This window comes from Cydia amplana, chromosome 20, assembly GCF_948474715.1.
Source record: "Cydia amplana chromosome 20, ilCydAmpl1.1, whole genome shotgun sequence".
NCBI classification, from domain to species: domain Eukaryota; kingdom Metazoa; phylum Arthropoda; class Insecta; order Lepidoptera; family Tortricidae; genus Cydia; species Cydia amplana.
Window position 1 is genome coordinate 4,864,999 of NC_086088.1, and position 27,092 is coordinate 4,892,090.

Genomic DNA, 27,092 nt, shown 5'->3' on the forward strand with positions numbered 1-27,092 from the left:
TCTAAAGGATTTTAGGCAGAATTTGATGTTGCCAACAGAGGCAACAGACAGATTCAGGAACCATGCGTCGTGCAAAAATAAAGACATGAGAAGACATATTAATCAGCCCAATGAAGAAATCATTTAAGGGCCCGGCCCCACTGATACATTGCGTTGCGTCGCATTGTTTCGTCGCAGCGGACACTGCGATATTTAGCATAAGTATATTTTTATTTGAAATGCCCATGAAAATGCGTTGCGACGACGACGACTCTCTTAGATATAAGTTTATTGTAACTTTAAAAAAGTTTAAATAGTTTTATCACATTTCCTTGTACCAATAAAATAATTTGGAAGTTCGGAACAAGTACCAGTGAAAACAATAAGACAGAGGCTTTCCTTTATTAGAGTTGAATCCGAAAAACCAGTTTAGTATTGTAGTAATAAGGTTAGTTTTAAGACACAACGAATTTAATTGGCTTGCCATTGGTATTTATAAAAATCAATGTTCTTCCATTTGTACATAAACTACACGAATCTCTGTGAAGCTAAATAATGTTTTGTAATAGATACGTACCACGTACCTAATCAATAAACGGTCAGTTTCAAAATAGTCATAAAAGTTGACGCTTTCCACACAACAGAAAAAAAGTTAAGTGTTAAGTGTTAAGTGTGGTGGGGTGATCAAATTTCATAAAGAAAATTAGTTTTACCGTGACCTTATTGTACAAAACTAAGGTATAGTTTCTAATGTAAAATACGGTTATACGCCCCACGTTGGGTGCCAAATGTAAATGACACTCGTAATCGACCAAGTCACAATTATCTGTCGACCTAAAAAGTTTAGACGGTCTAGCCAAATGACAATCGTAATCGTACATCGTTGAACGCCAAATGAAAATAAAAAATGTATTGGGTTAACAGATGCTACGAGAAGTCACGTGACTATTTCCATACATTTAGTTAAGTTTCGATTGGCGCTTTCTGTCAACGATTGTCATCTTGGTTATACCTCCAGAGCTAAACGCGAACTACTTCCTTAATCATTCGTTCGTCTATTTGCCTCTATCGCTCTTAAATATACGAGAGAGAGGCAAATAGACGAAACTTCGACTTCGATGTTCGTGAAAGGCTATGAAGGTTTTTCAACCAAGTGATTGAAATATAACAGCTCTTGTTAATTATCATCTAAAAAATAAGTAATGTTGTATTACATAGTTTGTAATGTTTACATGTGTAGAATATGGTTAGGTATTTAAATCTTGCTAGATCTCGCAGTGATACATTCGTTCAGGAACAATAAAACTGGTGCAATTTATTTGCAAATTGCACCCGTTTGTACTGTTGACTATAAATATAAGCTACAACCCAATTTGTACCTTATTGTTTTAATCTATTTTATTTAAGTGTTTAAAGTATTAAATTAAAATAAAGAATTTTTGCTTTTTATTTCCTAACTGCTGCCATATTTTACTAAACAGATTTTATTTGTATTCCATACGGTTGATTAGTGAGGTATAGATTAAAAACGATTCATATAATAGACAAGATTTATTGCAAACATCACATTGAACTAGATATGGAAACCGTAATCATTAGGCATTTTAATATTAATATTATTATATTTAATGAAGACCAGATATTTCGACTAGATATGTAGTTTTCTAACAATCATATTAAACGACTAGTTACATACAGCAACCTTTTATAAATGTTGATTAGGTAAGTACTTTCATTTAAATAGTCCAGTTATTTTCTTCTAACACTTATTAATAGTAACTATTTAGTACTTATTAGGACATTAACAATATTTCAAAACCAAATAGATATGCTAACTGACTAAAAATTGTGCTATTTATCAAACCTTAAACTTTACGCTAGTGTAAATTAATACAATACAATTGAGTATACAGTAAATGCACCATCTATAATTTTAATAATTGAATAAAGCTCCAATTAAGTATTAGACCGACAAACTTCAAATTTTGTTAAGTTTGTTTACACATTCTAATAAACAAACATATCAAAGCAAGGCCCCAGCCTAACAAAACCAAGTTTTGACAGGCTCGCCCCCGACCTCCTGTCAAATCCCATACTTACCCAAATCCGGTACATCAATGTCATCCAAATCCTTCATAGCGACATACCCGTCCGGTTTAATCAAGTTGAAACCGGTTCCATCTGGTTTTATCAACGGTTTAACAGGAACATAATCTTCTCCGGTATCGTTCAAATCAACGATAGGATCTTTTGAATTTTCGAATAAAGAATTCGCGATGTTTGCCTCGTTGAGTAGTTTTAACGAATCTTCTAAAGCAAGATGGCGGTGTTCCGGTGTGTGACCGGAAGTGGAGGGGGTGTGGTCGGCGGCGGACTTCCTGTGGTGGAGAGAGTTGGTGGCCGAGCCGTAGGGGGGTGGTTGGGGGCGATTGTAGTTGGCTGCTAGGTTGGTGGTGGATTTGGGGCTGTATGGGCGCGGTAGGCTGTTGTTTGGGCTGAAAAAAAATGTTTATTTCTTAGATTTGTGGATGTACCTATACATACTCGTACTTATATTTTATAGCTTAACTAAGATAAAGATAGGTTAATTCAGGCTTGTAAAGATAGTAGTGAAGTCCGATCTAGGTAAAGTAATAAGTACCAGATTAAATTTATGGTATAACTAGCTTTTGCCCGCGACTTCGTCCGCGTGGAGTTAGTAATTTAGGTAGCTTATTTTTGATCCAATCTGCTTTTTATCGATTCCCCGTACAAACTTCCAACCCCCTTTTCACCCCCTTAAAGGATGATAACTGGCCCTATGTCCTTCCCCGGGACTCAAACTATCTCTATACCAAATTTCAACTAAATCGGTTCAGCGGTTTAAGCGTGAAGAGGTAACAAACAGACAGACAGAGACACTTTCGCATTTATAATATTAGTATGGATATGGATTTATACGTGTTAATAACATTTTTTTCCTGGTTTTACCTGACTCCCGCGCTTTTGTTGCTAGTGTTGTCCGCCTGTGTCTGCTCGGTGTTAGTGCCGTAGCGACACAGCTCCACCTTACCAGCTTTGTGTGCTCTGTAAAAACATTTAATAGTTGTAGTCTAACCTTCCTCCTGCCCTTATCCCACGTTATGGGTCGGCACAACATGTTTTTCTCTTCCATTCTCCTCTGTCTTGCGTCACCTCAGCACTCACTCCTTTCTTTCTCATATCCTCTTTCACACAATTCATCCATCGTGTTTTGGGTCTTCCATCCGCTCCCATCAACGTTCATCCCTAACATTCTTTTGCCTATATGACATTCATCCCTCCTCATTATATACATGCCCATACCATGCTAACCTACTACTCCTCATCTTTTCCGTTACCGGTGCTACTTTCAAACTTCCTCTTATATACAGTGTGTAAGTCAAATACGGGCAATAAATTAAAACAGATATAGAATTTACCCGTCTTATCATTAATTAAGATGTTTTTTTAAGTTACACTTAATTATGACCCCGTGATTAATTTTTTCCACATGTACCGAGCAGCAATGTACTGTAATCATTAAGAAACAAGATGATAATGACATTACGAGATACGAGCTTTTCATAGTAACTGCCAACAAGCGTTGACAGTTACTTTAAAAAGCTCGTATCCCGTAACGTGTGTGGTGTATTACATTGCGGGCCGAATTATTTTGTATGGTTATAATTTTCAATGCATTTCTAAGTAAAATCTATCTCAATATACTTTTTAGGTCCTATGCTAACCACCGTTTAAATATTCGCCCGTATTGGATTTACACACTGTATATTCATTCTTAATCCGATCCTATCTCGTCACTTCACACATCCATCTCAACAATCTCTTTCATCCGCCAATTACAACACACATACATTACAACAGGCCTCACGATCGTCTTGTAGATTTTCCCCTTATGTTTAAGGGGCATTCGTGGATCGCAAGTTGTTCCAGAGACCTGTCGCCATTTTATCCATCCCGCATTTATTCTATTTTTCACGTCACGGTCGATGTTTCCGTCACCATAAATCAGTATGTGTGCAACATTTTTTGCTCCAAAGATAAATTATATTTTCAAATTTTCCGCAGTATAACAGTAGACAATAGGTAATTTGACTTCACGACTTGTTGGTCGCTTAATCTAGATGGCGCTAAAATCAAATGTTACGATGGATAAGTAAAACCTAAGCTTTTTTTAGTAAATTAGACATGTATGCGTGTGAAATATTGTTTTATTATTATTGATTGTGTTAATTGAAGTCATTGGTTATTGTTTAATTCAAGAAATTCCAACCTTCTTCTTCGTCTGTAATCTGAACAGATATGGAAGATTGTTTCTAAAAAGTAGTCTGACTCAGGGTCTCGCCTGCAAAATAAAATAAAATTAAATTACATAAAATAACTCATGTGGGGTAAAAATAAAGCACAACCGGAGTATGTGACAAATAATGGTATGGTAGGTACGCGACTATATATTTTACCACTATCCCTGTCATTCAATATCGGTGATAGCTGATAGCTCGTCTCTCTGGCTTTGTATAAAGAAATAAATACTTACAATATAAATATCTATATTATAGATAGGAATTCTTAAACTAATCGAATTGTATTTAGATGCAAGTAATGATGAGTCCATGCTGCAAAACATATTTTCAGGTAGATTTTGGTCGGCAACGCGCACTTGTCACCCCTGGAGTTGCAGACGTCCATAGACTAAAGTGACCGCTTACTATCAGATGGGACGTAGGTATGCTTGTTTGTCACGCTATCATGCTACCATGCTAAGGAGTTGTTTAAGCAGCTGAAAATTCTCACGTTACCTTCTGTATAGGTATACAGTTCGAGTTTGAGTTCGAGTACGTACTCGAAGCATGCAAGTACATACGACGCAATCTCGAGTGGATCCTCTCTAATCACCAAAAACTCCAGACTGTAACGCGTAGACGTAAGTCTAGGGCTCCCGGTATCCGTGTTACACGCCGAAACGAATACCCGTGTTCTTAAGCCCGGCGGTGCTAAGAACACGGTTTACTCGGAACCGCCGGGATCCGGATACGTCTCCAATAAACTTTCCCAAGACACGTTTCTCAGATACGTATCTCCGTTTACACGGGTACTTAACACCGGCCCGAACGGATCCGAAACAGGTTGACCCAATCAATGCTCTAGGTCTGGGTATGTAAGGTCTAATATTGAATGTTGACTTCAGATAAACTCGTTTGGCGTACGATTTTTTTTTAATTATTTATAACTGTGTTGATATAACATATTTAGCCAACTATACAATATATTAATCGAAGTAGGTGTCCCTATCCTATATTGACTACTATTTTTAATTTTAAACCTACTCGTCCCTAGTTGAAATTAAAACCTTCATTTTTTTTATTTTACTATTATTGCTTTTAAGTAGAGATGCCACGAATATTCGGCAACTATTCGGTATTCGGCCTATTCGGCCACTTTGCCGAATATTCGGTATTCGGCCGAATGTTGCCTACTATTCGGCCGAATACCGAATATCTGTTGCCCCTAACTAAAAAGAAAAATTACACAAAAAAAAAACCGGCCAAGTGCGAGTCGGACTCGCGCACGGAGGGTTCCGCACCATCAACAAAAAATAGAGCAAAACAAGCAAAAAAACGGTCACCCATCCAAGTACTGACCCCGCCCGACGTTGCTTAACTTCGGTCAAAAATCACGTTTGTTGTATGGGAACCCCACTTAAATCTTTATTTTATTCTGTTTTTAGTATTTGTTGTTATAGCGGCAACAGAAGTACATCATCTGTGGAAATTTCAACTGTCTAGCTATCACGGTTCGTGAGATACAGCCTGGTGACAGACGGACGGACGGACGGACAGCGGAGTCTTAGTAATAGGGTCCCGTTTTTACCCTTTGGGTACGGAACCCTAAAAAAATACCAAAAATTAGGTATGTAGTATATTTAATATTTAAAAAGTATTATTGGAAAGTTGTTAAAAAGGGAGACCCATTTTTAAGCATTTCTTGATTATGGAATATATTCATTTTATCATGGGTCTGATTTGATTGACTCTATTTATTAGTTCTGTTTTACAAAAAATATATCTTAGCAAACGTTGTGCTTTGTTGGCGAACAGTTTTCATAATAATTGTGACTCACAATGTTCGCATCTCATGCCGAATATTCGGTATTCGGCCGAGAGGGTGGCCGAATATTCGGTATTCGGTATTCGGCCAAAACCACTATTCGGGGCATCTCTACTTTTAAGCTAACATATTCATCATTAATTACATAATTATTATAATTATATTTCAATCAAAGAAATACATTTTATACATGTATAATTGTGTAAGTAAGTAATATACTTAGTTTCGTGAAGAATAGATGTGCAGACAAAAACTACCTATATTAGTTAAAAATAACAGATAATAACAGGTAATAAGTATGAATTACTTCGTGGTTATTTCTTATTATTATCAATTTACTGCTGAGCGAAAACAGCAAATCTGCCAACGACGCAAAAAAAAGTACACACAAGCGGCATTCGAAACGAAGGATTTCACGCGAGAACCTTAAAAAAATAAAAACCCATGCTACTTTGGTTACCTAGCGATTATATTGTTAAGAACATTAAGATAGATCTCAAAATTGGTAATCATTCATGTTCACTTGGGTCACTTTCACACGAGTGTTCAGGTAATAAATGCCGGCCGCTGGTGTTCCATTCATTAGAACGTGTTGTTTTCCAATACCCTTTTGTCTGATATCGCCGAAAACAAGTTGGTTCCCAAACCATTATCAGAACTGCCACAACCATTTATAAGCTTTATGTCGGTGTAATAAGGTGAACACGTCTACATAAGAAATTGTAACAAATGCAGCGGCAGGTTCACATGATTATTTATCAATTTTTACATGGTTTACTATAATACTTAATACCTAGATGCCTGGCTTTCGTAAGTTAAAAAATAATACGATTAAAAAATATACATTTCTTATTGACAGAATATTTATTCGATAAAATATACCTATTCGAGAAAACTCACACATACATTGTAGGTAATATCAGTAATATGATTGACAATTGATTGAATTTTAATTATAATTATACTTATAGGACTTATATCTACAGATTAGTAAAAATATAAGAGCTGTTTAATAATGTGCAATTGGTAAGAATATTGTATGTATACCTACCAGATCATGCATGGCCAGTTTTTATCGTACAGTCTTCTCTTTATACTCTTTATTGCTTTTATTTTTTATTACTAGCACTTTATATTTATTGCTTTCAAATTATATAATATACCATAAAGTATTAGTATTTGAAGTCTTATACAAAATACTATTTTGATAGTAGCATGTAGGTATTTCTAATTTTCTACTCGTTTTGCAACATTGCAAGCAAAAACTACCTACTCAGAAAAGGGTTTTGTAAACCGTTTATTGAATTTCGACTCTATGAACCACGAAATAAGGTTAAATATGACAGAAACTCCTCATGAATCTTTTGTCTATTCATTTGTAGCTCTTAAGTACCTACGCCGGTTCGTTCCTTCGCTACTCGTCAAGGACGTCTCCGGAGCCACGGGTAAATAAGATCCGTTTCTTCGAATACCCGTTTATCCGTGGGAACGGATCTTAATTACACGTTTCTTAATTACACGTGCGGAACGGGCCAGAAAACCGTGTACGTGTTATTCGAAAACGGGTATTCGAAACGTGTAAACGAAACACGGACTCGACCGCGAGCCCTAGACGTAACCTCCTTACGTGCCCCCGAGACGTCTAGCAAAGTCTAAAAAATTCTTACACATAGTAGGCATAAAACTTTACAATACTCTAGACGAACAGTTAAAAGCTACTTCTGACTCGATATTGGAGAAAAAACTAAAGCAGATATTGTTCGACATGGCGTGCTACAGTATTGACGAATTCGTTAACTGCTACAAGTCGCTGACCCATCTACACAATTATTAAATAAATTATTTTAAGTAGAGGAAACATCTGCATTGCATGATATTGTAATTTGTGATATTACCAGTGTACCTAATTAATAATAATGTATAGTACTTATAGGATAAGAAAAAGACATGTAAATCTTTTTATATTTTTATCAATATATATCTATCTATCTATCTATCATATATTAGATTTTCCTTCTCGAAAAGTGGGTCAGTTAGACCAATGGGCGAATAAAGACGTGGGCTACTACTGCAGGATACTATTGTGTGTGGGATACTATTGTAGTAAAATACTCACATAGCAGCATAATGGAAACACACAGTAGCCGTCAGCGCAGCGATGGCCAACATAAGCAGCAACAGCGGTGCAGCCGCCGCAGCCGCGAGCTGCCTTGCGACCCCTCTCGTCGGCAAGGAGTCCCGCGCTGGTGCGGACCAGGTCGGGGCCCAGAGGGTGTGCGAGGCTGTGTGCTTGCTGGAGGGTATGGGAGTTAGGTATTCGATGTGCTCGGTGGTGCGCGCGCGGTAGACCGTGTTATACTGGAAATATTATGAGCAATTAATTATTGTTATATTAAGCTTTGTTTTATATTATTTATGTGTTTTTTAAATGAAATTGGTTGCCCTGAAAACCCGCGGCATGGCTACGGATGATAGTCATCAGCACACGCTGAGTGGCATCCATTTTGGTGTCTGGTATTAAGTAGAATAAGATATTTGTATTATAGGTTGTACACCAAATAAACCATTTCTATTCTATTATATTCTATTCTATTCAATGAGATAAAATAAACAAAGTGAATAAAATGGACAATGGATTGTGACAATTTTACAGTATTTTTTATCTTTGACGATCAGTAGAGATACCTACTATTTAAATCTTAGTTTGCGTTAAGGCCCATGCTCAGCCGGACTGTAGAAACAAACTAGTACGATAGAGATAGGAAATGACAGGTCAATGTACTAGATTCGTGGTGCTTATCATTCTTACTTTACTTTAAACTCACCAGCTCGAAGCTGCACCAGTCCAGAGTTAAGCCAGCATCTCTGAACAGTCTCTCTTGGCTGGTTCTCTTGAATTCTCGGGGACAGCTGGGCAGTTTGGACAGGGGTCGTACTTCCTCTCGGAGATCCTTCAGGCTGGTAGAAAAAGGTGCAGTGCTGCCGAGACGGATGACCAACCTGTAAAAAGTTGACATGGTTTGTTATGGTTTAGGAATCATGAATTTATGGATTGATTATGAGTGAAAACCCTGCTAGTCTAAATCAAAATGGTATTTGGTAGGAGATAGAGTTTCTGGACGCACTTACAATATCGGGCCAATGCTTGCCGATGACGAAAAACCAGCAAGGAATAATTAGCTTAAAAGTATCTAGCTTCAAATAATCTGGGAAACAATATCATTAAGAAGGGTCTTCTGACCCAAAAATATATAATCGATAGTAGGTACCTAATGTACCTATCATCCTATCAGGCTTTTGTTACCTGGAGGCAGATGTGTACATTCCTAGAAATAAATAAGTGTGAATTTATTCCTTACCCTTCACCATCGCTCGGTTTCAGCGGCAACCGAGCCCCCAAATCAATGGCGGAAGCGAGGAATGTGGGGTACAAGTCGTGGTTACTCTCCGGCCATAATATACCGCGGAATATATCCTTTAGACGAGTCATCCTGCACAAATAAATTAGTTTATTTTAGAAAAAATCATATTATATCAGTGCTACTTCTTGGCAATTCAACGTTGTTAGTGGAGTGTTGTGGAGTGGGTTTGTTTTGTGACAGATTTCTTCTGACAAAGCTAGCCTATCACAGTCAGATTCAGATTGTTTATTGGTAAAAAAAATTGCAATGTATATGTATATAACTACATCAGTCTACACTACCTAAGTGATAGATTATATTGACCACAGGATCCAGACCGAGATTTCTGAATCTTTGAGGTTAACGAAATTTAAAAGCGCTGGGATTTGAACTTAACTTAGGCTTAACTCAGTATAGTCGTTGTAAGTTAAGAAGTCAATTTTGACAGTTATACGATATATACGAGGCTAAGACCTACCGTTTAACTGATAGCCTTAGTGTCATATATATAAGGGTCAATTCATAACTCTCAAAATTGGCTTACAACGAGTGTAGTGTAGTCATCTCTATAGTCAACTTTAGGTGTTTTAATTGCAGTAACACAAAGATAGATGGCGTTGTAATAAAAACCTGTGTTCATCCAGCAAATCCTCCACATTCAAGTTATCAATCTTGAGTTCCACCTCGTGTTTAGCCATCTTTTCCCTCCGATGAACGTTTAGAAATAGGAGCACTTTCCTCGTCTCATAGTCCTGGCGATTGAGGCCTATGACTTCCAACTAAAATTTAAAAAAAAAATAGGTCCGTAAGGCGGGTTAAACAATTTCCCTGTTCTCTCTGAGTAGAGGGTTTACCGCGAAAAACGATAATTGAAATTTCGTTATCTGTCTCTCTGTTGATTTTCAATATTTATGCGATAGAGAGGCAGATAACGAATTACGATTTTCGTTAGGCCCTCTGGGGGCCGATTTTTGAATTTCGATCACTCGATTTCGTCACTCGAAAATCGATGGAAAACGGCGAAATGCAGATTTTTGAAATACGAGCGATAGAAATTGGGAATCTAGTGGTATTGACCACTCGTTTTCAATTCTATTAGTAGAATTTACATGACTAGTAGTGGAGATAATACTGAACGAAATACGCGAAATCGAGCGGTCGAATTTCAAAAATTGGCCATTGGTCTGCGGGGCAATTTTAATCATAACAGCAGAATGAAATAATTAACAATAGGTAAGTTATAATTTTAACAAGAAGTGGCCCGTTATTGAAATGAGAAGTAGGCTGTTACAACGAGGTATTTAAAACATTTTACAGAGTTAAAAATGATAGCATTAACAGATGCTACTTATATTTATGTTCTTCATTCATCAACAATTCGAATAATCCGAAAGGAATTTTAATATTTCTGTTTTGTTTACAATAGCCGGCCTTGATACCAACATTGATCCAAAAATACCACAGACTATAAAAAACATACAGTGATCGGTGATTTGGTGCCCCGTGGTGGGGTTCCGAAAATAAAACCGGAGTGGTGTCGCCCGCTGTAGATGTAGCGGAGCCATGATGGGAGCTCCGGTTTGCCCATCAGAGCGGCGTGGAAGCGGTATTGTTGGTCGAATTCTGAAAAAAAAAAACATGGTAAACCTCCGTTCGATTTGATTTTTTATTTTATTTTAATAGAAAAGTTGGTACCTATTCAAGTACCAACTTACAGGTCAACAATTTAACATTTTTGTACCATCAATGAGCATTAGTGAGTCATTACAACTGTAAAAGGTCTACCAATATTTTTTTTAAATGTTTTAGTGTTAGTACCTATAGCTGGTCAAGCAAATCTTGTCAGTAAAAAAAGGCGCAGTATTCAAATTTTCTATGGGAAGATATCCCTTCGCGCCTACATTGTTCAAATTTGCCGCATTTTCATACTGGCAAGATCTGCTTGACCAAGTATATCTATAAATTCATCAGACAAATACACTTATTTATGAATAATGAATAAAAACCGGTAACAGTAAACAACATTTACATATATACTAACCTTGATAAGTCCAGTTAAATAAATTAGGGCTGATTGGTATAGCAAACATTTCAGTTTCGACCGCATTATGAACGTGACCGGTCGTTAAAACGGTCAACAACCCCAAAATTAGTGCCTGTGCCTTCATTGTACTGAAAAAAAGTTTAAAAATTCAAATTTCGAATTTGAATGAAAGACAAAGCGCGAACTAGTTTTTTTTTATAAATGTCAAGCACTGGCACAGCTTTACCTATCATTCGCGACATTCACGGCTGAATAAGCACGAACACGAACGCTGAAAAAAGCGCGACCCAATTCACGAGAATAGAAACAAGTAATCGATTTCCACTGCGCCGTTTACAGGAGTTGCACTGAAACAGTCATGTGCAGAACGAACGGGGAACAGGGAGGGATTTGGGCTTACTGTTTTTTGTTTTGGTTCTTCTCACTTTTATTTGTAAGCTTACAGGGGTATTAATTGGACAAACAGGCACAACTTCAGCTGTTATTTTGGTTTTTTTAATTGAGTATATTCAATGTAGGTTCGATACAGGCCTACTTCAAGTAGTTCAAGTTCACCGGGTAGTGACAGTGAGCCCGCGATCGATTTTCATTGCGCCGCTTGTAGGCGGGGTGCACTGAATTACAGGTCACTAGCACTAGCATCGCACATAAGTATGAGCAAAGGAGGGGACAGGGAGGGACTTGCGCGTATTGATAATATATATTGTCTGTCCTGCTTCATTGTGATTTGCGCACATTAACATCATTTCTTTTTTCTCGTTGGTTAGGTACTTTTATATTCATATTACAAATGACCTAACCAACAAAACCAATACAAAATATATAGGTAGAAACACATTAATAGGTAAGTACCTACAAAAAACCTAAGTAATTGACCGTTCGTTGATATCAGAAGAATATGTGGAGGATGGTGAAGTCAACGAGCATAGCCCGGCACTGCGACCGGTCTATCAGCACGACCATCAGTTAGCATTAGCACGATTCACATAATTTATCAGTAAGTTAGATAATAATATAACTTAAACATTTTTACTTGTATGAGGGTAGTCGTTAAATAGTGATCATCTATGACGCCTGAAACCACTCTGAAACTTCTATTGACTACTATCGATCACGTCGAGGTAATTCTACACCATCATGGCCGTGAAATATAAGAAAATACGGAATAAATCATTTACCAACGTCACGAACCTATTTATTGTCTTCCCAGTTTAACATATTTTTATAATAATCACGTTAACGACAAAAATAAGCAAGTACGTCCCTGAAAACGGGGCGGTGACGTAAAAGACGAAATTGACGTCATTGGTTAAAATCCTGACAAATCGAAATGGTTTCAGCTGCGTTCCGTTTCACTCTTCGTAGTGTTCTTTCCTTAGAATAAATATTTATTTTACCTGTTTCTTGCTGACCTGAATAACTAAAAACTATGTAGGATAGTCATACAATATAAACAGGTGTTATCGGATTTTTACACAATATATTTAACAGTTTTGTTGCCAATATCTCATGATCAATAACATTTGACCGTACTATACAGTGTTACGTTCGTGCGGAAATGGGTGTAAAAAATGACATTCATTTCGTTCCATTCATTCGTTTACAAATGTCAGTAAGGGCTAGGCGATTTTGCAATATTGTGAAGAAAAACGTTGTTTACGACTGAAAATAACAAATGTAACCATTAAAATGTTATCAGTTGTGTACGGCGTTAGGGCGTGCGCGCGCCAAAATACTGTGGCACCGAAATAACGCCGTTTGAAAGTGAAAAGGGCGTTTTACCTACCTCCTGTGAGGGAAATCGTATTCGCCCAAATTCTGTTTCGGGATCATGTTAAAGTTTAAAAAGATGGGATCGGATAAAGTGCCGCTGTTGCTGGTGACCGCCAACGTGGGATCTATCTTTGAGGATGTGAGTGTTTCACATTTTAATTGATTTATTGTTCTAAGCAATCTAAGCGTTTAACGCTACCTACCTGCTTTGATTAATTAGATTAAATGGCCCAAATTGACGTGAGATCGGTATTCCCATTCGCAAATGAACGCTGATTAAAACGATTTCTAACGAGTGATTTGTATTCAGGAATAAAGGTAGCATCATAGATTTATTTTCTCTAAAATTTCACCTTAATTTCATTTATTATTCTTATAAGAAAATTGGCCCCTTTTTGGAAACTTATTAGAAGTTATAAACTGGAATAGATGTCATATATTAAATAAAAAGTTACGAAGCCCTCCAGTGGTGAAGGCCGGATTTGAACTGGCGTCTTTAGCAATCCGGGCTAACGCCTTGAACCCCTTGGCCACCTTGGAACCTGCCCCAATTTCTCGACTATATGCCATCCATAGACTGGAATCCTCTAGATTGAGTTTAGAGCAATTATTTTATGAAACCGATGCTGCCAAAAATACAGGGGTGCGGGGGACGAGGTGAGCGAATCCCGTACCGTGATTGGTCTGTTCAAAGACACGGACCAATCACGGCAGGGGATTGACTCGAAGATGGAGTAAAACTACCGTATAAGTGGCAGAGGGGGTAGCGTTACTATGCTATGTCTGACATGCCAGACACCAGTGAAGTACCCACTAACAAATTGGATTTGCTGTTGATTGGCCTTAATTGCCAATTTTTGCCAGTGTTGACTCGCTAATTTAATTAGTGACATCCTACATGCACATGATGGAGCTATACGGCTTGTTAAATATAATAGTACCAATCTAATACCTTTAAACAAGCAATTCTTGTATATTTATTTCTATATATACATTTCGGGGATCTCGAAAACGGTTCTAACGATTTCGATGAAATTTGGTATAAGGGGGTTTTGGGGGGTGAAAAATCGATCTAGTCTCTGGTCTTATCTCTGGGAAAACGCGCATTTTTGAGTATTTATGTATTCCGAGCAAAGTTCGGTCTCCCAGATATTATAATTTTAATTATTACCTGTAAGAGTTATGTGCATTTAAAAATTTGTAAGTATGAAATCAGTTTTTCACTCCAAATTTTTACAATAAGTACCTAATCAAAATCCCTCATAAAAGTCATACGTAGGGGCATGGCTATGGTTAATGTTAATATACTTACATCAAATTATGCAAAAATATTTAATGTCAATATCCAGAGAGGAAAATGAGGACTACGTTTGTATTGAGAAGGGGCTGTCCCCTTTCTAGTTAGAGGAAAGGGGACGGTCCTAGTTTACAATCTACTATTTATTTATATTTTCAAAATAAATTTGCACAATTTGCAATCGTTGTTCTGGAGTAAGTCTATTCATTGTGAAAATGGCAAAACGTACTGACCACAAATATCCCGCCAACTGTTAAATTGACAATCACATTAAACAGTTTTCCCAATTAAAAACCAAACCTCTAAAAAAACACCCGCTACAATGCGCTTAATAACGTCAAATAAAGCTCCACCGGCCCTAACCCTACACCTCTCCCTCGAGAAGATTTAAATCCCCCCTCAATTGGAGGAGGGTATCCCAATATGGGGCCGGCATGAAAGTATGCTGGTACTTTTTATGATGATAAACTATGTGGCCGGCAAGAAAGTACCAGCCACATAGTTTATCATCATAAAAAGCATGGAAATCCCAGAACACCTAAAGTACTTTAGTAAAGTGTATTTTTTTTAATTGAATAGCTTCCAAGACAGCGTCCTTTGGGAAAGGTAAGGGCGGGCGGTTCTTATTTTAAAAATGAAAATACATTTCGCGAATAAAAGTTTTACAGCTAAGCGCTGGTGGCCTAGCGGTAAGAGCGTGCGACTTGCAATCCGGAGGTCGCGGGTTCGAACCCCGGCTCGTACCAATGAGTTTTTCGGAACTTATGTACGATATATCATATGATATTTAGCAGTCGCTTTTCGGTGAAGGAAAACATCGTGAGGAAATCGGACTAATCCCAATACGGGCCTAATTTACCCTCTGGGTTGGAAGGTCAGATGGCAGTCGCTTTCGTAAAAACTAGTGCCCACGCCAATTACTGGGATTAGTTGCCAAGCGGACCCCAGGCTCCCATGAGCCGTGGCGAAATGCCGGGACAACGCGAGGAAGAAGAAGAATAAAAGTTTTACAGCTCTAAGTGACGAGTGAGTGTTTAGCTGTGCGTTCCTACTGCGATACTGATGTCGCCTTTTGGCACCAAACTCAGTTAAGCATAGATGCGAGCTACGTTTCTGACACTCAGAAAGGTATAAGGTATGTATGCTTAAAAGCTAAGTCCAAGCGGTGTCATATTACACTAGGAAAAGCCTTTCTTTGTAGTGCGTATTCGTTAACTGTTTTACTTAACCCATTTAGAACCGGTTACACTGATCGGTATCAAAGCATTTCTTCTTTCTTACTATTTCTACTGTCTTAATATTTCTAATTTTCTTAGCATTTCTCATGCTCGTGAAGTTGACCACCCCAAATCGTTTGCTCGCAAATGGCATATCTATCGTTGGCGGGCCACGAATATCATCATATCTTTAGAATGTGTTGGTGTTGATTTTGAAAATAGCTCAAACTCTTCTTTGCACTTGGATGCCAGTGACGCCGACGGGCGTCATTTGTCATTTTTATTTCGCCGCGATACTGCGGATGCCGATTGGCATCAAAAAGGCGAGCATCGGCAATACACATTCTCGGCAATTACTTTAAGTGGTTGTTTTTCAACACCAAGATGGGGCGGAAAGATTCCCATTGATGATATTTTCTCTGAATGCCTCAAAGGAGTCGCAAATGAAACCTATTAAAGTGAATAGAAATAATATGCATGACCATGTCCTCGTATTAGCGTAGATAAAAATAGATGCAAATCTCATGTACCTATTCAGGCAAAACAAGAATAAATAGGCTGAGGTAAAATTATAAAATTACTTACTCGATTCTTAGGTAAGAACTTTATTTCCTTGAGTTAAAGACTAGTTTTTCTCGGCGGAAAATTGACGTATAATTTGTATCATGATAATTTTCCCTATACAAGTACAGAAACGATTAGGTTTTATTTTATAGATGCCCGTTTAGATTAATTTAGGTACCTACTTTTGGATCCTTGTTCTTTATTCTTTATTATATTGCAGTCATGTTCATGTTACATTAGGTGTTACGATTTGAGAATGATGTTGGGTGCATTACGTATATTAAACTCATAATACCTGTACCGTATGCTAGCAGGCTTATAAATCCGTATTATAATTTACAGGTTACTTGCTATTTTCCTTACATGTATTAATAATATTTTTTAATTAATATGTATTATAACTATGAGGAATACCGACGAAGGGAGAGAATTCCGCTCCTTGCCCTATGACGCAAATCGATTTGTTATAAATATGCATACATTTTTCACCGTAATTCATAGAAGTAAGATGAAAAATTGTATACATATTTGTGACCTTGACCGTATACAAATTCTATAGTCACGTCCACAGACAATCCAACCTCTAGACATAGCATAATCGCGCTACCCCCTCTGCCACACATACGGTAGCGTTACTCCATCTTCCGAGTCAATCCCGTGCCGTGATTGGTCCGTGTCTTTGAACGGACCGATCACGACACGGGATTCGCTCACCTCGTCCCCCCGCACCCCCGTATTTTTGGCAGCATCGGTTTCATGAAAGAATTGGCCTAAGCTCAGTCTAGAGGTTGGATTGTCAGTGGTCACGTCAGACACTATAATATAATTTTTAACACTAAATATTAGCCACCAGCGGCGATAAAGCTAAACTGACGTTATCGGTAATCCGTTATCCCGCAATAACATGCTGTTAGTGATAACGGGTAATTGGAATAAAAATCAATTCACGACAAGCCTGTTTGCTGGCATATGCTCATCTATTACAAGCTTTTATTAAAGGCTTCGTCACACAGGCGCGTTCTCCGGGCGGGGCGTGAGCGGGGCACGCCGCTCTTACGTATAAAACGCTCACGCCCCGCCGGGAAAACACGCCTGTGTCACGAAGCCTTTAGTTTCACTTATCCCTTTTTCTGTCTGTAAATCTTGCATATTAAATTTGACCCCGGTTTCCAATAAAGCTAAAAATGTAGGTATTAACATATACCTACGTATGTAAATTGAATGGATTGGATGCAATATTATGGTGCCAATGGTACTATCGAGCTTATGTGATGATGAAGACAGGAGGTGGCCATAGGAACTCTGTGATAAAACAACCGAACTTAAGAATTTTTGGGTCTGTTAGAATTGTCTTGATGAGTACTAGTTGCCTGTTGAACGAAAAGTGCAGTCAGCGATAAAAGCTTGTATCAAAAATGATTTTTTAACAAAAAACCGATTTACCTACTAACAGCAATAATTTGTAGTGGTGTTATTCATAAACGACTGCTAACTTAATCAGTTGATGATCGTCGTTTGTCCCTATCTGTCGTTATGTCATAGAGAGGGACAAACGATGATCATCAGCTGGTTAACTTAGCCGACGTTTATGAATAACGCCGTAAGTATTTTATCTAGTTCAAATTTGAAGCAAAACAATTAGGGCAGGGCAGCAGGCCGTGTCTACGGGTAGATTATTTCAGATATTTCGCGAACTTCGAAGGGCTTTCAGAGGACTGTCCTATTTATACTTATTAACCTTCGTGTCTAAGTTTCGTGAGGACATGTCTATTGTTTTCACCTAGAACCCTCCCAATCCCAACAAAGCGTGTAGGTTACTGTGGGACTGACGTGCCTTTGTTGCGTCCCTACGTGACGTCACTATGATTAATACTCCCCTCGCTTGAACACAGTTCCACTCATGTGCACCATATTGTCAGATAAACACATTTATTGCCTATAAGTAATGTATCCTACTGCTGGACTGCTGGACACAGGTCTTCTCTCTAGCACAAAACCTTTGAGCTCTTTTGATGTACAGTCGCCATCAGATATATCGGAGCGGCCAAGGTGCTCACAAATATCTGAGCACGTCTCTATTGTCAAGGCGTTAGAGTGCTTGTTCTGATATTGTGAACACCTTGGCCGCTCCGATATATCTGTTAGCGACTGTACAATTGCGTTGCGGCTCTTTCAATTATCTAGTTAAAACAGCATGTTTATTAGGTGAGACAGGCAAAATTACGTTGCTAAAGCAGTCTTTAGCAACGTAATTTTGCCTGTCTCTCCAGTCTTAGGGATCTGTCTCTCCAGTGGAGACTCTGGGAGTCTAGCCAAGATGACGTTCGTACCTACATCGACAAAAGCCACACGAAATAAATGAAACGGGATGACAGACAAAACGCTACGAAGAGTCACGTGACTGTTTCCAATATTTCCATACACTATTTAAATTTTGATAGACGTTTTCTATCAATGATTGTCATCTTGGCTAGGCTCCCTGGTTAGTTTGAGTCGCTCGGTTCGGTGAGCGATATGAACAGCAGTAGGCTTTTAGCTGATTTGTATTCGTGCGATGCGCACTCTATATTCCAGGCTGGCTTGGCTTGGCGGAAACAATGACGTCTGTGATTAAAGGCCGATACACACTGAACGAGTATTTATACAGCACCATAGAGAAAAAAATTCATAGAGTGCTCACTAACCAACCTATCAGTTTTAGTACCAAAAAGACTATTAGCATCTAGCATCGAGTAGCGGAACTATCAGTACTGCTACTTGACAATAGACGTAGCACCGACCGGAAAGTCTTATGCTCTTGAGATAAGACTTTCCGGTCGGTGCTACATCTATTGTCAAGTAGCAGTACTGATAGTTCCGCTACTCGATGCTAGATGTAGACACTGAAATTAATAGCACAGAATAACTAATAGTACTACCGTACAGAAAATTCACTCCTTCACAAAAGTCAGATTTAGGTATAAAATTACACCTATATCGCCGCCTGCAAGCAAAATTTAAACTTAAAACCGCGCACGAACCGTGAATCTCCTTTGCGCGCCGCAGTTTTATGACCGAGCTGTGAGTGTCGGCAAGGGGTTATCACTTGACAAGTTTTTATACCTAGTCTATATTCGGTAGACTAAAATTACATTTCATAATATGAACATCATGTGTCATTTCATGATTTCATACTATGAAATGTCATTTTAGTCTACCGAATAAAAAATAGACTTTATACCCACTGATTTATTATTTTTAAGAGAAATGTGTAGGAATTACAAACGTTGATTATGTAAACATACATTTTTTATCCTGAGATAGTATGTCTGATTCTCACGGAAGTAAGTTTCGAAGCCATTGTGTATTTTCAATTTTGCGCGAGCGCCACGTGACACGACTATCGTGCACGCCGAGCGGCACCGGCAGCCCACTGCCATACGCCTGTCCGATGGGCGCGCCGGCCAAATGTACCTAAACTGCGGAGTGACACCCCCCTGTTAATAGTCTGAACTGATGTATGGAGTGAGCACTCTTGTCTTACTATATTTCTCTATGACAGCACGGTCCCTACTACGTAGTTCGATTCGGACAATTCCAAAGAAATTCGAGTAAAGAGTAACCTAAATCGATCAGTAGGTAATATTACGAAAGCATAAGTATGTAAGTGTAGCGTAGCGTACTCTTAACTGAACCTATTCATATCATAGATATACCAGTATATAAAAGCTCTCGAAATTAATTAGGTCACCTCTGTCGGCTGTGTTCGATGACGTGCTGTATCAATGTAGGTACATATATGATCTTTTGGAATCTCTATTGAATAAGCTTTGTTTTATTTGAAGACCTGTCTGGCCAAGTGGGTTAGTGACTATGAAGCCGATGGTCCTGGGTTCGAATCCCGGTAATGGCATTTATTTCTACACATGACCATGCACGGAAATTTGTCCCAGAGTCATGGGTGTTTCTGTTTTCTATGTATTGCCTGAGTACCCACAAGTCCCACAACACAAGCCTTCTTTAGCTTACTGGTGGGGCTTAGTCAATATATAAGAATCATCATCATTTAATGACTCCATTTGAAAACATCTCATACATGCATTTTATTGATAGGTACACTATTGCTATGCTATGTATTCTGTTATTTTCCTTATTATTGTTTATGCCGGTTTTACTGGAATGAGCCTGCAATATGTAGGAAAAAATCCTTCATATTTATATATGAGTTTCTTTATACATTAGCATGGTTAGCAAATTCTTAAGGGGCCCACTGCTTACCAGTTCGCCGGACGATATCAGCCTGACAGTTAAACGCAAAAGGTGACAGTTCCGAACAACTGACAGGCTGACACCCTCCGCCGGACTGGTAATCAGTGGGATAATATGAAATCTTTTAATTTAAGATAATAGCTTTAGGCATAATATGGAATCTTAAGTCTAGAAGTCTTAGGGATCCTTTTTTTTTACTCAGGAAACTTTACATTTTAAATATGTGAAAGAAACACTAGTCGGAGTCCGGTTTAAGTTTTTAAACTTAAGTAAATATAATTTTTTAACCTTCGGTTTGAAGGTACATCGCTCATAAACGTCTGTCAAATTGAACTGCTGAATAGTTTGTCCCTATCCCTAATTTTTACATAACTATCTTGTTAAAAAGTTGACGAAAGTTAGAGGTTTAATATAATAATAATAATTTGAGCCTATATACGTCCCACTGCTGGGCACAGGCCTCCTCTCATGCGCGAGAGGGCTTGGGCTATAGTCCCCACGCTAGCCCAATGCGGATTGGGGACTTTACATACCTTTGAATTTCTTCGCAGATGTATGCAGGTTTGCTCACGATGTTTTCCTTCATCGAAAAGCTAGTGGTAAATATCAAATGATATTTCGTACATAAAATCCGAAAAACTCAGTGGTACGAGTCAGGATTTGAACCCGCGATCTCCGGATTGAAAGTTGGACGTCATATCCACTCAGCCACCACCGCTTGTTGTTGTTGTGTAGAGGTTTAATCTGTCAGCTCCCACGGCTCATATATGAGCCAGAACGCTTATGGTGACGTCATATCGTGGGATTCGACAGGTTAATAAATTCTACATTTTTGTCCACAGCCATCCGTGATGCTCCCAATATGGACCTCCGAGTTCCTCCAAGCCGTGTCCCGCATGGACCCTAAGTTCATAGCTCTCCACCTGCAGGAAGTCGGCGGCAAGGCCTACGAGAAGTCCATGCAGTACGTGAAGGACTTCGTGCAGAGGCTGAGCGACTGTCCGGAGTTGCGGCTGTATGACAAGATCAGGATATTCCTCGATGAGGATTTCAGTTCCCCGGAGAAATTTACGGTGAGTCCAACGTGTTTTAAATGACATATATCTCACCTTAGGAGCCGTTTGGACAGAAATATTCTTCATCGACCATGTAAGGACCGGAAAGCCAAGTCTCTGTCTTCAAGTATCAACCATCTCCTAACTTAATATGGACCTCCGAGTTACGGTGAGTCCAATGTTTGCACAGATATCCCGCCAAAGGAGCCGTTGGGATAGCAGGGTTCGAAAGATTAACAATGATAGTTATCTTGATAAATATCGTGATTTTTATGCCTGATAATTATTGATTTGATAATAACCTAAAATATAAAAACACGCCCTAATATTTTTTTTTACTATCAAAGAATTCGAAGAAAATAAATATAGCACCATCCATACTAGGCCTGCAGGCGTTGTGGTTTTATGTATGACTAACGACCCGTTTTTTAGGGTTCCGTAGCCAAATGGCAAAAAACGGAACCCTTATAGATTCGTCATGTCTGTCTGTCTGTCTGTCCGTCTGTCTGTCCGTCCGTATGTCACAGCCACTTTTCTCCGAAACTATAAGAACTATACTGTTGAAACTTGGTAAGTAGATGTATTCTGTGAACCGCATTAAGATTTTCACACAAAAATAGAAAAAAAACAATAAATTTTTGGGGTTCCCCATACTTCGAACTGAAACTCAAAATTTTTTTTTTCATCAAGCCCATACGTGTGGGGTATCTATGGATAGGTCTTCAAAAATGATATTGAGGTTTCTAATATCATTTTTTTCTAAACTGAATAGTTTGCGCGAGAGACACATCCAAAGTGGTAAAATGTGTGTCCCCCCCCCTGTAACTTCTAAAATAAGAGAATGATAAAACTAAAAAAAATATATGATGTACATTACCATGTAAACTTCCACCGAAAATTAGTTTGAACGAGATCTAGTAAGTAGTTTTTTTTTATACGTCATAAATCGCCTAAATACGGAACCCTTCATGGGCGAGTCCGACTCGCACTTGGCCGCTTTTGTGGTCTTAGGTATAACACTAATGATGATGCGCTTATCTAGAGTGATGAAAATGTGTTACATAGTAAGGAAATTTAAAATTTCCATAGAAACTGACCCGTGTTCATTGCTCGTTAAGTGAGTCTACGGACTCGTGTAATACTTATGTATACAGGGTGGATTTTCTTTTTGGGTCAGTGAGGGCAGCTACCTGATCCCGTGCTGCTACGAGAAAACGGTCTTAGAAGACCTTCCCTCGATTTCAAATTAATGAAGATTGGCTTTTACAGATTTTGGAAAAAACATACAGGGTGCGAGAAAAAGGTAATTTTTGACAAACTTTTTTTTTGATGCCAATTGATCCCATTCCTATTGAAGATCAAAAGCTTGTATGGAACCAAAAAAAAATTCCGGCTAGAAAAGCCACAAATCGAGGAAAACTTTTCCCATGCAATTTGTATGAAACTGAAAACTTTTATTTTTCACATGCTATTTTTGTATGCCAATCGATTCCATTTCTATCCAGTATCAATAGTTTCCTAGGGGTCAACTTACGGTAATGTACTAAAAAGACACAAATTATTAAAAACTTTTCCCATACATTTACTATGGAGAGAACGTGAAATTTTATTCACAATTTTCTATCTCGCCCTTCAGTCCTACAGCAATGTCTTCATACAGTATTATGGTTCTTAAATGTAACAGTACTGACTGGGCAGATAGAAAATTGTGAATAAAATTTTACGTTTTCTCCATAGTAAAATGGAAAAAGTTTTTATTAATTTGTGGCTTTTTAGTACATTACCGTAAGTTGACCCCTAGGAAACTATTGATACTGGATAGGAATGGAATCGATTGGCATACAAAAATAGCATGTGAAAAATAAAAGTTTTCATTTTCATACAAATTGTATGGGAAAAGTTTTCCTCGATTTGTGGCTTTTCTAGCCGGATTCTTTTTTTTTGGTTCCATACAAGCTTTTGATCCTCAATAGGAATGGGATCGATTGGCATCAAAAAAAATTTTGACAAAAATTACCTTTTTCTCGCACCCTGTATGTTTTTTCCAAAATCTGTAAAAGCTAATCTTCATTAATTTGAAATCGAGGGAAGGTCTTCTAAGACCGTTTTCTCGTAGCAGCACGGGATCAGGTAGCTGCCCTCACTGACCCAAAAAGAAAATCCACCCTGTATACATAAGTATTACATAGGTAGTAGAAAGTTATTTTAGCCAGCAGTAAACTGGTTTATGTTTGTTTTGATTGAGGAGTAATCCTGTAAATTCGCGTGCTTTATCGGAAAATCGATCTTATCCCACTGTTACACGGTTGCTATTCCAATATCAGTAAGTATTACAGTCTGTGAATAAAATATTTATAGCATAATCACTGCATTGACGCAAATTTAACCGCAAGACCAATTTATTGTTCTTTTATGCCTGTGCATACACTTGAGAGCAATGAATGACTCGTTTTTTGCTCGTAGGTGTAATAAATACCAAAGATGCTATTCATCCGATGACGTTTCCGTTTTGTGGAAATCTGTTTTTGCTTTAAAATACGTAATATCCGGTGCCGCCATCCTAGTCTTTATGAAATAGGACTTCCCTGTTCTAATTGAGGAAAAATAAACACGTTTTATACGAAATATACCTCAGGAACTGGTATAGTTCGGTAATCAAACTAAGATGTCCATATAAATTCCATTGCGTTGCAAAAAAGCTTAAAAAATTGTTAGACTGTCATCGATGATTTATAAATATCGGCGCACTCGATGGTCCCGCCGTGTAGCGATATGAGGGGATGTGTAGTGTAATGTATTTATGTATGTCGGTGCAAATAGGATTTGCAATCCGGATCTGGATCCGGATCCGAGGATATTCCCATACATTTCGGATCCGTCGTGCAAACCCTAAGTGCAAACTTAACGTGGTCAGAGTATGTGATGGCACACAGTGAATTCCAAAACGTTCCTTTTTCTTAAATGGATTGCGAATTAATGGTCAGTTTAACTAAGTGATTACTTTAATACGAGTACATTTTAATGACGTCAATAGCGCAAAACCTTCATGACGTACATCAATAATAATTCATGATGCAGATAATTAACTGTTAATAGTAATAATGGATGTCATAATAGCTGTCGCGTGCAAGCGTGTGGGAAAATCGATCGCCGAGATATGTTTGAAAGGCTATGGGAAAATAAACAAAACTATTATGGTAAATAACTGTCATGTGAAACACCAACTGAAACCACACCACCACTACCATGGGTTATTTATACTCACACAGAAATACAGGAAAAATATTTGTGTACCAGTCCACGGTGTGGACCCAAATTCACATGAAAGGTTTTTACTTTTTTTGTCAACAGGCACTCGGAAACATGTACTTCGCGCACTCGTCTCTCACCGACCTGAAGATCTGGGACTTCGAGCAGAAAGCCTACGTGGAGGCCACTGGGAAAGAGGTTCACAGCGGCAACATCGAGAAAGTCACCACTAAGGAAAAGACTAAGTTCCCACAGCATTTCTTTCCTGAGGTATGTATACCTACCCTGTCGACTTTCAAAAGAACTCTACTCAAAGTTTGAGTGCCAGTTCCTTCCTGGATACTTGTTATACCAGAAGTAGGCGGGCATCACGCTCGTTTCTCTCAAAAAAATGCCGAAAATGGAAGATTCTTCTACTTCGAGACTCTCCGACCTGAAGATCTGGGACTTCGAGCAGAAAGCCTACGTGGATGCGACTGGGAAAGAGGTTCACAGCGGCAATATTGAGGTCACCACTAAGGAAAAGACTAAGTTCCCACAGCATTTCTTTCCGGAGGTATGTACCTACTCCTACATGTAACCTTCCAACCCAGAAACTAAGCCTTATTAGAGTTATTTAGGATTAGTCCGGCTTCCTCAAGGTGTTTTTCTGTTGCCGAAAAGCGCCCAGTAAAAATATAAACCGACCGGTATAAATGTTTTTCTTTTAAGTCATCGCTTCAAGCCAGGATTCAAATCCGTCGATCTCCAGTTTGGGAACCGCGTGCCTCCCTAAACTACCAGTGCTTAGGCCCTTATAATCATGTCCTTATTTCTCTTACGAGTACCTAGAGTACAGTCAGCAGCAGAGGTTACTAAGCGGGCGAGGTTCAAAATGATCTTGACGCGACTTTATTGTTAAGAGAATAAGAGCGTGACAGGGTAATTTTGAACACCTCGCCCGCTTAGCAACTTCTGCTGCTGACTGTTCTATTCATGGGAGCATTTTTGTTTGTCCACAGTGTAAGTGGTCCCGTAAAGGTTTTCTTCGCACACGGTGGCTGATTCGCGGCACTGCGGTAGAGTTCGTGAACATACATCTGTTCCATGACGCTTCGAATCTGCTTGCACTGCAGCCATTTCCTTCGGTAAGTAGATAGTAGTTATCTAGTAGCAGATATACTTATTTTACAAGAATCATGACTAAATATGTAAATACACTCACACTGTACATACCCAAGTTGTCTTGGACGTACTTTAAGACATACCCGGCTTCAATAAGTGTCGCTTGCTGAAGAAAAGTAAAGGATGAGGGGTGGTCCGACCCAAAAAGTTAATCAAAATGGTGACGGAACTTCTCGTCTCGAGACACTACTTATTCCTTGTTTGTTCTGATGATGAAAAGCGCATCTGGAGCAGGGATGTTGCGAATATCCGCATCCGCAACCGCGGAACTTCCGCATTATTTTCAACATCCGCATCCGCATAAAATCAATGCGGAGTTTAAGGCGGATGCGGATGTGGAACAGGTCCGTACAAGAACGTCTTAGCATTGGCGTAAGTGCTAGACTGCTAGGTAATTTAGTCATTCGCCAAAAAAACCTATTAGAAATGAGAAGTCAAGCGTGAATGGGACTTAATGTACGGAACCCTTGGAACGCGAGTCCGACTCGCACTTGGCCGGCTTTTTGAAATAAAAATTACTAAAATGTAATATTTGAAGTTTTTGATGTACCTATCTTGACATCCGCATCCGCGGATGTGAGCCTTTAAAAATCCGCATCCTCATCCGCGGATGTCAAAAAATCGGCATCCGCAACATCCCTGATCTGGAGTATATAAGCTACATCAATAAATGTTTCATATACGGTTAAACTAACCTAAAACTTCGTAAGAAATCTACGGCGTTATTCACAAACGTCTGCTAAGTTAATCAGTTGATGATCGTCGTTTGTCCCTATCTGTTGTTCAGAGATGCGATTTATTTGAAATACTTCTATTTAAAATGCAAATACAAAATGCAAAATACCTATTTTGTATTTTGCATTTAAATGCCTTTTAGTAAAAAACATTTTGTATTTTATTTGAAATACTTTTCGAGATGTATTTTGCATTTTTAATATTCATTTCAAAATGCAAAATACTTTGTGATTAAGTTTA

At 38.5% G+C, this 27,092-nt stretch overlaps 2 protein-coding genes across 4 annotated transcripts in view; one reads left to right on the top strand and one right to left on the bottom strand.

Annotated features, from left to right (window-relative positions):
- Positions 1 to 1,818: 1,818 nt before the first annotated feature.
- Positions 1,819 to 11,941, bottom strand: LOC134657626 (alpha-sarcoglycan). Of its 2 annotated transcripts, XM_063513188.1 has the most exons (10): positions 11,777 to 11,941; positions 11,548 to 11,678; positions 10,987 to 11,129; positions 10,137 to 10,285; positions 9,465 to 9,596; positions 8,931 to 9,105; positions 8,222 to 8,463; positions 4,271 to 4,342; positions 2,950 to 3,045; positions 1,819 to 2,474 (listed from the first exon to the last, which is right to left on the bottom strand). In XM_063513188.1, exons 2-10 carry the CDS (start codon positions 11,672 to 11,674, stop codon positions 2,063 to 2,065), a joined length of 1,548 nt encoding a protein of 515 aa, XP_063369258.1. In that variant the 5' UTR covers positions 11,675 to 11,678; positions 11,777 to 11,941; the 3' UTR covers positions 1,819 to 2,062. The 2 variants fall into 2 exon arrangements, with proteins under 2 accessions (XP_063369258.1, XP_063369259.1); XM_063513189.1 differs by lacking the exon at positions 4,271 to 4,342 and having other exon boundaries at positions 11,777 to 11,940.
- Positions 11,942 to 13,076: 1,135 nt separating this feature from the next.
- Positions 13,077 to 27,092, top strand: part of LOC134657441 (inositol polyphosphate-5-phosphatase A) — a 57,881-nt gene continuing 43,865 nt past the window's right edge. Inside the window, exons 1-4 of one of the 2 annotated variants that reach the window (XM_063512995.1) lie at positions 13,077 to 13,462; positions 21,492 to 21,722; positions 25,056 to 25,223; positions 25,955 to 26,080. In XM_063512995.1, the coding sequence (XP_063369065.1) occupies positions 13,382 to 13,462; positions 21,492 to 21,722; positions 25,056 to 25,223; positions 25,955 to 26,080 (606 nt within the window). In that variant the 5' untranslated portion in view covers positions 13,077 to 13,381. The remainder of the gene's footprint in view (positions 13,463 to 21,491; positions 21,723 to 25,055; positions 25,224 to 25,954; positions 26,081 to 27,092) is intronic. The other variant, XM_063512994.1, reaches the window with a different exon arrangement.

Coding starts and splice junctions, on each gene's coding strand:
- LOC134657626 (XM_063513188.1), bottom strand. CDS start 11,674: ATGAAGGCACAGGCACTAATTTTGGGGTTGTTGACCGTTTTAACGACC. Junction 11,130..11,547: donor ATTTAACTGGACTTATCAAG/GTTAGTATATAT, acceptor TTTTTTTTTCAG/AATTCGACCAACAATACCGC. Junction 9,106..9,464: donor AAACCGAGCGATGGTGAAGG/GTAAGGAATAAA, acceptor AACTTTTTACAG/GTTGGTCATCCGTCTCGGCA.